This window comes from Pseudophryne corroboree, chromosome 12, assembly GCF_028390025.1.
Source record: "Pseudophryne corroboree isolate aPseCor3 chromosome 12, aPseCor3.hap2, whole genome shotgun sequence".
Taxonomy (NCBI): Eukaryota; Metazoa; Chordata; class Amphibia; order Anura; family Myobatrachidae; genus Pseudophryne; species Pseudophryne corroboree.
The window spans coordinates 127,223,895-127,238,619 of NC_086455.1; the positions used below are offsets into that span (position 1 = coordinate 127,223,895).

The 14,725-nt window shown below is 48.4% G+C and overlaps 1 protein-coding gene across 5 annotated transcripts in view; it reads right to left on the reverse strand.

The window, feature by feature from the left end:
* Nucleotides 1-14,725, reverse strand: part of ACTN1 (actinin alpha 1) — a 95,387-nt gene that overhangs the window by 60,067 nt on the left and 20,595 nt on the right. For 3 of the 5 annotated variants that reach the window (XM_063948002.1, XM_063948001.1, XM_063948003.1), the window contains exons 6-7: nt 11,970-12,051; nt 8,685-8,770 (exon numbers count right to left, since the gene is read on the reverse strand). In XM_063948002.1, the coding sequence (XP_063804072.1) occupies nt 8,685-8,770; nt 11,970-12,051 (168 nt within the window). The remainder of the gene's footprint in view (nt 1-8,684; nt 8,771-11,969; nt 12,052-14,725) is intronic. The other 2 variants (XM_063948005.1, XM_063948004.1) reach the window with 1 other exon arrangement.

Sequence of the window (14,725 nt, forward strand, 5' to 3'; positions counted from 1 at the left end):
AGTGTCTATGTGGTGCTATGGGAGAGACGTCATAATGTCTCTCCCATAGATCAGAGGAGCGGCGCCTGCGGCCGGAGACAGAGGGCAGTGGGCAGCAGCGGTCGGGAATCCGGAGCAGGGATGGTGAGTATTAATTAAAAAAAAAAAAAATTTGTTTTTCTTATTTATGTTTTTGTAAGCGGCGCAACTAGGGGGCGCAAACAGGGGCACAACTGTACTGGGGGCAATACCACTGGGGGTCACAACTCTACAGGGGGCATAACTGACCACGCCCCTTTATGAAGCCACGCCCCTATTTCTGCTCGGGGCGCCACAAGGGCTAGAACCAGCCCTGACATGCCCCTCCCATATCTAAATCTCTGTGCACATGTGCAGCATGGTTTTACTCTGGTGCAAAGTTATTTGCTCTTTTTTTTCCTCATCTCAGCTCATCCCCATTGATATCATTCGCTTCTGGTTAACGGACAGGTCAATAAACCACAAAAATCACTAACACCACTGTGTGTGAACAACAGGTCAACTTCAAACGGACTACAGTGTCACGTGACCACACATGACACCATTTATCTTCAGGGAATAACTTACATTTATAAAGACATCTTTGTTTTTACGAGTGTGTTTAAAATGACACTCAGCAGTCACATGAATGGAAAAGCCTCATGGCACTGCGCTGAAGACACTTCTAGGATGGGAGAAAAGAACTTAAACAGCATATTTAGAGTGTAGATATGGGGCTTAGTGATAAATGTATTATATACTTCATGCCTTGCCTCATTACCGAGGCGAAGCAGGAAGGGACATCAATAAGATATATAAACATCTTGTCTGCCAAAGCGGAGGAGCGAAAGCTCCCCCCCTCCAGCGATTCCCCCCTGAGCATACAGCGCATCAACTTAGTCGCTACTAACGCGATATCTCCTGCGCAGTCTGGAGCCTGCACCCATCACAGCCAGGGACAGTGCTGTCCCTGGTGTGCAGATAGGGCATCGACACCTGCAGCTGTCGTAAATGACCGGATTGGTCAGCATCGTACACTGCCCCCTCATATCGATGTGCTATCTTTTAGATAGCAGCACCGATATGGATGGGACGAATAGCACCCCTGTCACTGACCCGGCACTGCCGCTGTCATAAATGGGGGACATAACGTGCGCGGATACTGCTTCTCCCCCATAACAACCAGTTAAAACAACCATATAAATAAATAATATGTAAATGTAATAAGCCTGCAAGAAGCAGGTAGTGCAGGATTTCATGCAAGTCTGGACGGATTTTTAAAGCGGCAATTATTAACATCGCAAAACTAACCTGGTTATGCCATGTAAATGACTGACACTTTAAAAAGTCCAGCCAGACTTCCACAAATCCCGCACTTCCTGCTTCTGGCAGGCCATTACATCTAGTCCAAAGTCTCTTCAAACAACACATACAAGTATTTAACCCCCTCATGGCTGAGCCTATGTAGGCACTTTTTGAGCTCCCACATCAAAATTAGTAATTATTGATGCAGTGAACACACAAACTATACCTTGTTTTCATCAGAAGACACTGAAATTCCTGAAAACACCATGACTTTGCTTTTTTTTCTCCTCACTCGGCAAAACCAGACTACCGAAAATAACCCCCAGACAATTATTATAATTTCTGATTTTCTAACTGAGATTGTAAGAACATGCGCTAAACGTAATGGTGTGTATTTATGTTCTACCCACCATCAATAGAGATTTGTTATGGTTTTGTTTCGGCATTAATCCACCTTTCTAAAACGGCAAGAAGTCAGGTTCTACTCAAAGGTTTTCATGATAAAGTGCCTAATTCAGGTTGTATCGCAAATCGCGTTCCAACCGGAATTTTTACGATCGGCCCGTGGGCGCATGCGCATCAACCGTCCTCCGCATGTGTCCGCACTTTCTGCAGAAAATGTGATAGTCTCTGCCTGTTAAGCAGGCAGTGACGGTCGCGGGCATCGCTCCGTTTCTAGGGAGGAGACGGAGCATTGCGGAGGCAGTGCGACGCGAACAGAAGGCGGAGGCGACCGAACGGCGGTGTGATCACAGCAGCTGCGTGACATCACACGCAGCCTCCGCAATCAAGAATGTGGCGGCGGGACTCCTGCTATCCTTACTAAATTAAAACCTGCACTTTAAAATTATAATGTACTTTTTATTTTTACGTGTTTGAGTGAAACACATAAAACGTGTAGGACTAATATGGCGGCTGAACAAGGCATACCGGTCTAATACATAGCCAATTGCCCGTGTGAAATGTGATTATTGATGCCAGGATAAGGGAGATCTGGGCATTAGAACCCCTTCATAGAACGTCCTAACATTTTCTGTAGTGTAAGGTAACACTGTCTGGTGATCATCAGATAACAACTACTAAGGGTGCACACTGTTTGATAAGGGGACTCCCCTCTTTCAGACAAGGTTGCCCCCATGTGTATAAGTGCCTGAATGGGTGCAATTGTGCACATAAATTGCCATCCCGATCCACCAGTCCTATCCAGTGTCGGACTGGGGCATGAAGGGCCCACCGGGGGAATGATGTTGTAGGGGCCCATGCACATGGGTGGGTACAGCATTCAATGGGGGTGTGGCTAGCTACCACAGAGGCTTTATACTGTACATGCCTATGGTGCATTTTCTACAGTATATTGATGTTGTTAACCATTACAGTGTATACGGTCTGGGCCCCTTTTTATATATAAATATATATATATATATATATATATATATATATAGATATATATATAGATATATAGATAGTAAATACTGCTAGTGTATTCATGAGAGTGTGCCAGCTTAACAGCAGCAATACCCTCTAGAAAGTAGACCATAGTCCTGTGCAGTGTAATGGAACATAAATATAATGTACTAGGCGATTCATCGCGCCCTACGGGCGCTCTTCACACCGTCGAAAGGGGCTACGCTCCCTTGACCCCTGCACGCCTTGCTGGGGTTCAATATTTGTATGAGTATTACCTGCATTCCTAGGTTTGTCAGTGGTCAAATATTGCACGACGAAAGGGCTTGAGATGGTGAAGGGGGTGTAGGCCCTTGCGACGGCGTTAACGGTGCCTGCAGGGCACGATGTACAGAATGTAGCGGGTGCGGGGGGGGGGGGGGGAGAGGATGAGGCAGGGAGTATGTAGATGCTGCGGGTGGAGGGGGTGGATGCAGGTGGGGGGTGGGTGCAGGACCTATAAATATATGATTGTATGTGTAACAATATATAGGACACGGATAAGGATGTATGTGATATAGACATACCCGCATGAAGAGGTATATGGTGTCATTAGACACAGAGAGGAGTGCTGGTACAATGCGGAACAGAGGCAGCTGTGTCCTCTCTCTACACCGTACCATCCTTCAGGTGTAGCAACGCGGACATGTTGCGCACGCAATGTCTCCAAGCGGCCGCAGGTGCACCAGTCCCCTCTGCATGCGCTATGTGCGTGCCCCCCTCAGGTGCAGTAGGAGGAGGGTGCGCAGGCTGGTGCTGCTCCCAGGGCCAATGGGCATGGACAGCACGGTCATGTGCTCGGTGCTGGGCTTGCGCCCTGCGCTTGCTGAGTGAGGGATAGGGAGGAGGCGGCACAGCGGAGCATCACCAATATACCGGTAACTATGGGGGGCACCGCAGGGGGTTATGGCTCCTGTCCTCCTGGTGAGGGTTTGTCAGGGAGGTATCAAGAAGCCGGTGGTATGGACCGTGTATGGGACGCAGAGGGATAGGGAGAGGATACAGAGACGCGGGGCGGTAGGGAGGGGATACAGAGACGCGGGGCGGTAGGGAGGGGATACAGAGACGCGGGGCGGTAGGGAGGGGATACAGAGAGGCGGGGCGGCTGGGAGGGGATAGAGAGACGCGGGGCGGTAGGGAGGGGATACAGAGACGCGGGGCGGTAGGGAGGGGATACAGAGACGCGGGGCGGTAGGGAGGGGATAGAGAAACGCAGGGCAGTAGGGAGGGGATAGAGAGAAGCGGGGCGGTAAGGTGGGGATACAGAGGCGTAGGGAGGAGGGAATACAGAGACATGGGGCCTTAGGGAGGGGATACAGCGACGCGGGGTGTTAGGGAGGAGATAGAGAGACGCAGGGTGGTAGGGAGTGGATACGAAGACGTGGGGCGATAAGGAGGGGACAGAGAAATACGGGGCGTTAGGGAGGGGAGAGAGACGCGGGGCGTTAGGGAGGGGAGAGAGACGCGGGGCGTTAGGGAGGGGAGAGAGACGCGGGGCGTTAGGGAGGGGAGAGAGACGCGGGGCGTTAGGGAGGGGAGAGAGACGCGGGGCGTTAGGGAGGGGAGAGAGACGCGGGGCGTTAGGGAGGGGAGAGAGACGCGGGGCGTTAGGGAGGGGAGAGAGACGCGGGGCATTAGGGAGGGGAGAGAGACGCGGGGCATTAGGGAGGGGATACAAAGACGTGGGGCGATAGGGAGGGGACAGAGAAACACGGGGCGGTAGGGATGGGACAGAGACGCGGGGCGGTAGGGAGTGGATACAGAGATGTGGGGCGGTAGGGAGGGGACAGAGACGCGGGGTGGTAGAGGCGGGGCGGTAGGGAGGGGATACAGAGACGCGGGGCGGTAGGGAGGGGACAGAGACGCGGGGCGGTAGGGAGGGGACAGAGACGTGGGCGGTAGGGAGGGGACAGAGAGACACGGGGCGGTTGGGAGGGGATAGAGAGACGCGGGGCGGTAGGGAGGGGACAGAGAGACGCGGGGCGGTAGGGAGGGGACAGAGAGACGCTGGCAGTAGGGAGGGGACAGAGACGCTGGCGGTAGGGAGGGGACAGAGAGACACGGGGCGGTTGGGAGGGGATAGAGAGACGCGGGGCGGTAGGGAGGGGACAGAGACACGCGGGCGGTAGGGAGGGGACAGACACGCGGGCGGTAGGGAGGGGACAGAGAGACACGGGCGGTAGGGAGGGGACAGAGAGACACGGGGCGGTAGGGAGGGGATAGAGAGACGCGGCCGGTAGGGAGAGGACAGAGAGACGCGGGGCGGTAGGGAGGGGACAGAGACGTGGGCGGTAGGGAGGGGACAGAGAGACGCGGGGCGGTTGGGAGGGGACAGAGACGCGGGGCGGTTGGGAGGGGACAGAGAGACGCGGGGCAGTTGGGAGGGGACAGAGAGACGCGGGGCGGTTGGGAGGGGACAGAGAGACGCGGGGCGGTTGGGAGGGGACAGAGAGACGCGGGGCGGTTGGGAGGGGACAGAGAGACGCGGGCGGTTGGGAGGGGACAGAGAGACGCGGGCGGTTGGGAGGGGACAGAGAGACGCGGGGCGGTTGGGAGGGGACAGAGAGATGCGGGGCGGTTGGGAGGGGACAGAGAGACGCGGGCGGTTGGGAGGGGATAGAGAGACGCGGGGCGGTTGGGAGGGGATAGAGACACGCGGGGCGGTAGGTAGGGGAAAGAGACGCGGGGCGGTTGGGAGGGGATAGAGAGAGACGCGGGGCGGTTGGGAGGGGATAGAGAGACGCGGGGCGGTAGGGAGGGGATACAGAGACGCGGGGCGGTAGGGAGGGTCCCCAGTGAGGAAGCTGATGAAGAAAGGGGGGGGGGGGGGGGGGGGGGAGTAGTGGAGGGGGTGGAGTTGTGTAAAGTGGTGACCAGACATAGATACAGTGGCTAGGATGGTTGGAGGGACTCACCGTTGGGGCTGTGGGTGGCTGCTGCAGGCTGTGAAATAGTTCAGTATCCAGAGGCGTCACCAGGTGTGGGAGAGCAGTCTGTACTATGACATTTCCTCCCCCAGCCCCCCCCCCCCCCCCCACATCCCCCATCCCCCCTCCCTCGCACGGCGAAATGGGGGCGTGGCCTAGAGTAAAAGGGGCGTGACCTCGCAGGTCTTTTTTCTCTCGCTCCGGGGGTGTTTCCAGCTTGCCTGTAGATGCTGGCAGCCCCCGGAGACTGGAGAGTGTGTGTGCCGGCTGTGTGACCGGAGGAGAGTGCTGCAGGAGATGACGTCACTGCAGCACTCGGCTCCTGACATCGGGATGTGTGCGGAGGAGGTGGCGGGTCTGTGTACGCGGGACAGGGAGGGCTATGAGAGCCTTCTCCTGCGCCACCCGTCCCTCCTAATGTGTATGCCGGGGGCAGCAGTTGTTGTTGTTCGGCGCGCCGTGGCTGGGGAGGGGGGGAGGGGATGGGGTGTGACATGGACAGGCAGCAGGAGCAGAGACTTGCTGCACATGTGGTGGGCGGGCTCTGTGACTCCGCCCACCACTGTGACTCCGCCCAGCGTTACGGGCACAGAGTCACAGACTTGGGCAAATATATAGGAGATATTTCTAGTGCACAGTCTGACATCTGATCACTAGAGGAGGAGGTGGGCCCACAGGCAGTGGGGCCCACCGGGGGTATCCCTGTGACCCAGTACAACCCTGAGTATATCTGAAGTGCAGGTTGCAATAGTCTGGTGGCCACAGATAAGGGACCCACATAACTCGGAAGACTGCCCCCTCCTCTTTCAAAAAGGGTGCCCCTGAGTTTATTGATGTTAGGATGGGTACTTTAAATGATTTCTACATAGCAAGGCTTACATCATTTGAAAAATCCCCTCTATCACAGGAGGATACCCCTGAGTCAGTGAATGGCAAAATAAGTCAGACTGAGCACTTGGCCAATATCATGGCTTGCAAGTATGCAGCGGTTATCTAGAAGGGGCAGGACTTAATAACATCACCGCGTTCCACACACAACGACATCATCAAGCACAGCTGCTTCCAAAAATAACCATAAGAGAAATTTTTATATAACACAACCCCCCCCCCCCCAATTTGAGTCAGACATTGTTCATGATGACTCGCACTCATCCAGGATGGTGGATGGTGGGAATCTGGGTATTAGGATTCCCACATCTCTAGGTTTCTGTAGTATAGAGTGTTACTGACATAATAAATAATTGCCCTTGTATTTGCACCCCTGCAGTGTTTAGCACAAATCCTATTTGTCCTTAAGGGGGGTACTCACGGAGAGATATTCTAAGCAATCTGACTAGAGTGCTTAGAATTTAAGCAGGATCGCTCCGTGTGTAGCCCATAGAGCGATAGCGATGCGCAGCCCCGCGCATCGCTATCGCTGGTGCTAAATTGTGAATGGTGAAATGAGCGCCCCCCCCCCCTCTACCCTCACACGCTCAGCACACATCGCGCTGTGCTGAGAGGCGGGAGAGATGTGTGCTGAGCGGTTCGCTCAGCACACATCTCTCCCTCATCGGCCCGTCTATAAGGGCCTTTAGAAGCAAAATTGTTCAGAGAAGACCAAGGTGTAAAATTACAAAAGTAAAGCTATTTTCCATATAATTTACATCTAAGATTAGGTTTGTAGGCAATAAAAGAAATCATTGTTATTGTTCAACTCCTTAACTAACAGGGGTTTAATCTAACAAGTGGCAGGCAACCAAATACACAGCTCTCTGGGCATTAATGTGGATCGCTGTCTGATTGCTTCATCAGATAAAATCTTTGTACAGCATGGGGCCACTGGGAGCCAATGAGGACGCTGTGGCCACTGCAGAATTCTCTTAAGCAGATTCTTTAGGGGCAAAGGGAAACAACGATTTAGTTGGTCAGAAAACTAGGGGCGATTTACCATAAATGCTTCATCTCCTTTACTACGTCAATAAAATACAATGAGCCTGATGAGGAAAAACAATATACAACTTTCATAAAAACATAAATAACATACAAGATTCTGATGGAGGATTTTGTTTTACATTCCCCTGCAAGGACCATTATCACTAAAGTAGGTATAAGGGAAGAATATTCTTGTTAGTATTTGTACATGAAACAGAAAATCTACATGGTACATCATGATTTTCTCCCCCCACCCGGGACACCATGTTATTGCTAAACTGACAAATTAACTTCATATTCTAGAACAGTGGTTCTCAAACTCGGTGCTCAGGACCCCACACGGTTCACGTTTTCCAGGTCACCCAGCAGCTGCACTGTGTATCTCCAACTGTCACATTTTAAAAATCTACAGGTGACCTGCAAAACATGAACTGTGTGGGGTCCTGAGGACTGAGTTTGAGAACCTGTGTTCTAGAAGACTGATGTTGGATTGGTAGCACCCGATTGGAGGAGTACCACGATCATACTGTCAACTGCTCCCTCTGTATAGGCACAAAATATCCCACCAATTTCTGGAGAATACAAAACGATTGGCAAGGTTTTTAGGAACAATAAGACACAGACTCCTTTTCTGCCATGGTAAAGTGGGAGGTATAAAAAAATATATATTTTTTTAAATCACTTTTGAATTGACCTATGCTTTTTAAACTTTATTTATAAAATGCCCCCCCCCCCCCCCCAAAAAAAAAAACTACAAAAGCAACTTATAATGTAACATAGCCTTCTTTTAAGCATGAATAGTCTCAATTTCCAAGGATGCTTTTTTGCATCCCTTGACAGGCTATAATGATTGATGGAACTGGAAGCATGTAGAGCTGTAACAAATGTTCTCCAATGTTTCATCTTTACAGAGAGCAAGACCCCTAGTTTGTACTGAAAGAAAAGAACAGTGTGTTCTGCTGCTAGCTTGAAACCCCGCCATCCCTAAGAGACAAAAGGAAGAATATCCCAGTGCTAAAACAGAGAGAGGGAGAAAGATTTGCACTTTAGCGACAGGAAAAATGTGCTGTTTAGAGAGATCTTGGAACCCTGGGATACCTTCTGGGCTCCTGAAAAGGCGTGATAGAAGCTAGAAACGTAGGTCATGATGGCCTTCTCATCTGGACGAGCAGTCCCAACAATGTCTGTCAAGAAAAGGTTTAAAGCATGTTGATTCAGTAAATGAGATGGAAACAATTTCAAATGTTGAACAAACATAATGACATAACATGAAGCAGCACGAAACAGTGATTGTCAATGGAACATTTAGCCAACACCTCACTACTCAAAGGAGATGCTATAGGTCATAGAAAACATTTCGTGAAACAGACACACACAAACATATTGCAGAAATGGGTCGACATGGGATGCAATGTATCCAGACCAGTTGGTATCAGTTTAATGTGAAATGGATACTGTCCAACCGGCTTCAGGACACAGACAGATGCCAAGTGGACCCGATAATAAATAGTCACTGGGTCATGTACTTTTAGCTAAATATACATTATTATATTAGTAATTGTTTGAAATTTGCTAAATTTAAGTTTGTGACGTCTTGCTGTTCATATGCACTGATAACAGCCATTGCAGGCATTCCCAACCTCCTCAAGTCATACTAAGGGGTATATTTACTAAAGTGCTGGTTATTAGGATGCGTACGATGTTCCCGATTTGGACAGATCGCTCACAATATTGTCCAGTGCGTATGCACTATGTCGTAGACTATGCACGCTAGTGTGCGTCATCAGTAACATCTTCCATTGGACGGGCGACATCAACAGCAAGGGCCATGCTGCTGAATGCAGCATGCCCACTGCTCCCACCGTAGTTCGTCACTGCCGGCATCGGCAAGGGTGTATGCACTTATCAGTGTCCCTGCACTGCATCTTAGTGAGTCGCCCTAGTGTGTACATACAGATGCAGCCATGCTCATCTATGATAATGCAAACGCCCCGCACTGCAACTGATCGCAGCGGGCATTCGCTCCATAGGCTTTAATGGTGTGTGCGTGTGTATGCACGCACGCACAAACAGTCGCTGGGTACACTTGCCGCACCATCACATGGCTACATCTGTGGCCTTAGAACTGAAGGTGTTGCCCATAGCAACCAATCAGATTCTACTTATCATTTATCTAGCACAATTTAGAAGATAATAGCTTGAATCTGATTGGTTGTTGTGGGCAACATAACAATTTCTAAAAACGTGCACTTTAGTAAATATACCCCTAACAGTGCAGGTTTTTGTGATATCAAGGCTTCAGCACAGATGGTTAAGCAAAGTAATTAAGGTACTAATTAAGTCACCTGTGGTTAAGCATGGATATCACTAAACCTGGTGTGCCTTGAGGACGGAGTTTGGGAATGGCTGAGCTATTGGCTCTGTCACTTCAGTAAGTCATTCCATGAAATGGGGAGCGGAATACACAAAGCAGAAAGAACATGACGTGGTTGTGTTTAGTGCGGTTAATCGCTGCCTGTGCCCAGTTTAAAACTCATAAATGTTCTTGTCCATTTATATGACGAAAGCGGGGTGCCAGAGGTGCATCAATAAAGATCAAGGACACCTGTGATTCCTTCTAACAAGACAAAGCCACAAACGGTTTACCCATTGTGCTTTACCACAGTTCTCCACTGTGCCACCTTTTCACTTATCCGCTTTGCAGTTTTTACATGTTCTCCCCCTTATAAGCTTCCAACAGACCAGTGGTACTAAAGCCCAAAAGCAGTCAATCCCCACAAATGTATCCCGAGCATTTGTCTCTCCCTTATTTTCCCCAGGGCACAATCCCAACCATAGCATCCAATCTGTAAGACCTTACCCATTGGTATACGAATGACTGGGGAAGGGGGGGGAGGGGGGGTAAAATACCACTTCCAGGGACTCAGGGGTTTAAGATTAGGATAGTAACCAGCAATCCAAATCAGACCCCTAGCATCAGACAGGCAAATTTCTGCCGGAGGTTGTGGTTCTTGTCTGGCTGGTTCGTGTGAGCCTACACACAGCACTACAGTTGATCACCGCTGCTCTGTTACTATAGGATCAACGTTGCTGGCGTAGATCCACCAGAAGCAGCAGTAAGAACCATCTGAAAGAAGTAAACCTGTAGAAGGACAGACCACTGGTCTGACATTCTATGCCCTTTGCAGGTGTAACCTTAAGAAAGGAGTGCCCAGCTGTTGTTTCTGCAATATGCAGTGCACGTAACCAGATGCATCCAATCCCACATTGGTTACTAATTTTACAACCTATATGACTGTATCCCAATTTCTTATATACACGGTTGTGCCACAAACTAATAAAATTCCGCACTGCCAGTCTGCTATTCGGCAAATAAATCAGAAAATACACTTTACAGATCTGCAAGTCCCAGAAAAAGTGGTTGTCAGAGGAGATGCCTACTCTATGCAACTGGTAAATGCTCAGATCCATAAAAGCTGCACACCAAGATCCTGGTACGATTCTCAGCGTGATAGCTGCGGGCTGCAACAGTGTTATTCTACTATCACATAGATAAGCTACACCCCTACCGTCTCTTTCTCTGGCAGCCATCTAAGGTAGCTGATATGGCACCTGCACCAGAAAAGACGGCTGCACCCGGACTAATAGGAAGTTTAGTAGGACAACTGCTCTTCACATGAAATTGCTCCATGCCCATAAGAGAATGAACCTGATCATCAGCCTCTGTCTGTCTACGTTATGCAACTTAATGCCAGCATCATCTATACCCTCCCATATCCCTGCAATCCGCTCACATTTAATATAGATGCATAATATGCGATTGCCAAAATTTTAAGAAATTGTAAAGCACTGAATATCTTAAACTATGCTAATTCCAACAGAAATAAGTCTCGGGAACTAACCTGACACGGATGGCTCTCAAAAACAAACAATAGGAAGCTACAGTAACACCATTAACCTGAGTATACATGGGGGGAAGGGAGGCAGTAAATTAACCGCCGGTCGGGATCCTAGCGATCATGATACAGACGCAGGAATCCCGACACCAGCTGAAATACCAGCGGTCGGAGTCCTGACCGCCGGCTGGTTTCCCCCACTTGGGTGGTGGTCCATGCCACCACCCGGAGGGTAATAGAAACCTGTGGCCCGAAGCATGGGGAGCGCAGTGAGCCCGCAAGGGGACACGCTGCGCCCGCCGCCGGTATCCAGGCTGTCGGGCTCGCAGCGTCGGTCTCCTGACCGCCGGGATCTCGTACTGATCCCATGGGAGAATCTGCTTCTCACATGTCTAGATCATACATGGTTTTCCTACACTCTGCGGTACCCCGACAGTGAAGGGGATGCAAGGGAAAATATAAACGGACTTCTAAGAGAAAAATTTACCTTCCGCATCCAACATCTTAGGAATGTCTAGGAACCTCTCAGCAACATCGAATGCGGTGTTCAGATTTGTGTAGGGGTCATCCTACAAATAAAGTAAGAGGAGGTGTTTACAAACAAACAAAAAATACACAATTCACTTGAGTTTATAAAAAAATGTGTTTTTTTTTATAATAATAAAAATAATAATAACCCAAATTACTAAATAAAAATGAGGCTCTTTTTCACAAAATGTAACCTCTGTTTTCAATCCAATGTCATGTAGATAAATCTATGGTTTGAAAAGTAGCATAAGTAGTATAACATAAATGCTATTCTTTTTACAGTGTTTTAAAAGAAATACTTCTGTTTGGAGTGTACCGGTGGTTTTATGGGTGGGTTTGAGTATACTGGTGGTTTTATGGGTGGCTTTGTTACTTTTCGTGTTACAGCAGATAATGATAATAAATCAAACTTTTTTACAGAGAAGATTCAGTTTGTTTTAAAAAGTAAATTTCTTTTGAACCTAACAGTAAATTCCCTGTAACAGCCCCCCCCCCTCCTCCCCCCCTAGCATTATCTGTCCACGTTAAAATCTCCAATGCTTTCAACTTTCAGCTGTTTATGGTATCCAAGGCATCTGACAATTCTATAGAAAACACTAAAATATTTGCAAAAGTGAAGAATTCACAGCCACAGTGACGTCCAGGTAAAACTTAGAATGTGGTGCTCTTTAACCACTAAATTTCTGGTTATTTTCCCCCCAAAATGACAAATAATTTAAGTATTTAAATTCCCCTACTCTTCAGGAGGGCCACTGCCTTGATCTTGTATTCACCAGACTATGCTCTGTTTCTGAACTCACTAACATTCCTTTCCCTCTCTCAGATCACAACCTTATCACCTGCATGCTCTCCTCCATTACTTCAAACTCAAGGTCCCTGAAGTCTACCAAGCCGCCTCTAGCCCGCAGAAATATTAACGCTATTAATTTTCAACAACTATCTACCTCACTGCAACCACTGCTCTCACCAATTTCTATATTCACCTCTCCTGAGACTGCTGTATCACACCTTAACCAAACTCTAGAAACCGCACTCGAAGTGGCTCTGGCTACCCATCACACTCCACGTCAACTTAGATGTCAACCGAGGCACTCTAAATACACAAGACACCTACACAAACTCTCACTTAAAGTAGAACACCAGTGGCATAAATCTTGTAGTTCAAGTGACTTTCTCACATATAAGACAGTGTACCACACTTATCGTAATGCTCTGGACACTGCCAAACAAACATATTTCCAATCACTCATCTCTGCTCAAGCCTAACCCCAAGCGACTTTTTAATACATTTAAATCACTTCTTGTCCCTCCCTCACCCAACCCACCAGCCACTATCAGTGCGCAAGATCTTGCTTCCTATTTCAAGGACAAGATTGATAAGATCCAAAATGAAATGGTATGCTCTTCCACAGCCGGTGACCTGCTCTATTCCCTTCCTGAACCCTCTAACACCTTCTCTTCATTTGATCCTACAAATGAAGATGAAGTATCTGCACTCTTCTTATATGCCTACTCTACTACCTCTCCCCTTGACTCTATACCCTCACAAATTAGTAAAGTTCTTTCTGCTGTGCTCGTCCCAACCTTAACTAAAATCTGTAAACTCTTTATCTACTGGTATCTTTCATTCTCTGTACAAGCGTGCAGTGATTACTCCCATTCTGAAAAAAACAAAACTCTGACCCTATCTCTCAAACTACCGTCCCGGTAGTCACAGTTTCTGGACCCACTTCAGTCAGGATTTCATGCCCAACACTCCACAGAGACAACACTAACTAAAGTAGTGAATGATTTGGTCACTGCTAAATCTAAAGGCCATTACTCACTACTTATTCTCCTTGATCTCTCTGCTGCTTTTGACACCGTTGACCACTCTCTTCTCAAACAAACACTACAATCCCTAGGTCTTCAAGACACAGCCCTTTCTTGATTCTCCTCCTACTTATCTAATCGCTCCTTCACTGTTCGTTTCTCTGATTCCACTTCCTCTTCGCTACCTCTCTCAGTTGGGAGTACCACAAGGCTCAGTCTTAGAGCCTCTGCTTTTCTCTATCTATACCACATCTCTTGGCAAACTAATCAACTCTTTCGGATTTCAGTACCATCTATATGCAGATGATACTCAAATCTACCTATCCTGCCCAGATTTGTCACCATCTGTATTGAGTCGTGTCACTGAATGCCTGCCATTTCATCTTGGATGACATCTCGCCACCTCAAACTTAATATTTCCAAAACAGAATTAATTATATTTCCACCGGCCAATAGTAGTTACCAACCTGATATCTCTATCACTGTTGAGAACTCAGCAATCTTCCCTACCCCACAAGCTCGCTGCCTAGGTGTCATTCTTGATTCTGAACGGTCCTTTGTTCCCCACATTCAATCTGTCTCAAGATCATGTTACATACATGTAAGAAACATATCCAAAATATGACCATATCTTACACAAGACACAGCAAAAACTCTAATCCATTATCTCATTATCTCCCGCATTGATTATTGTAATAGTCTCCTGACCGGTCTTCCCAAACATAGGCTCTCACCACTACAATCCATTTTGAATGCAGCTGCGAGGCTAATCTTCCTTGCCAGACGTTCATCGTCTGCAGATCTGCTCTGTCAGTCCCTCCATTTGGTTACCAGTATTCGAACATATTACATATAAAATTGCATACAAGGCTATTACACAAACTGCACCAACATACATCTCTT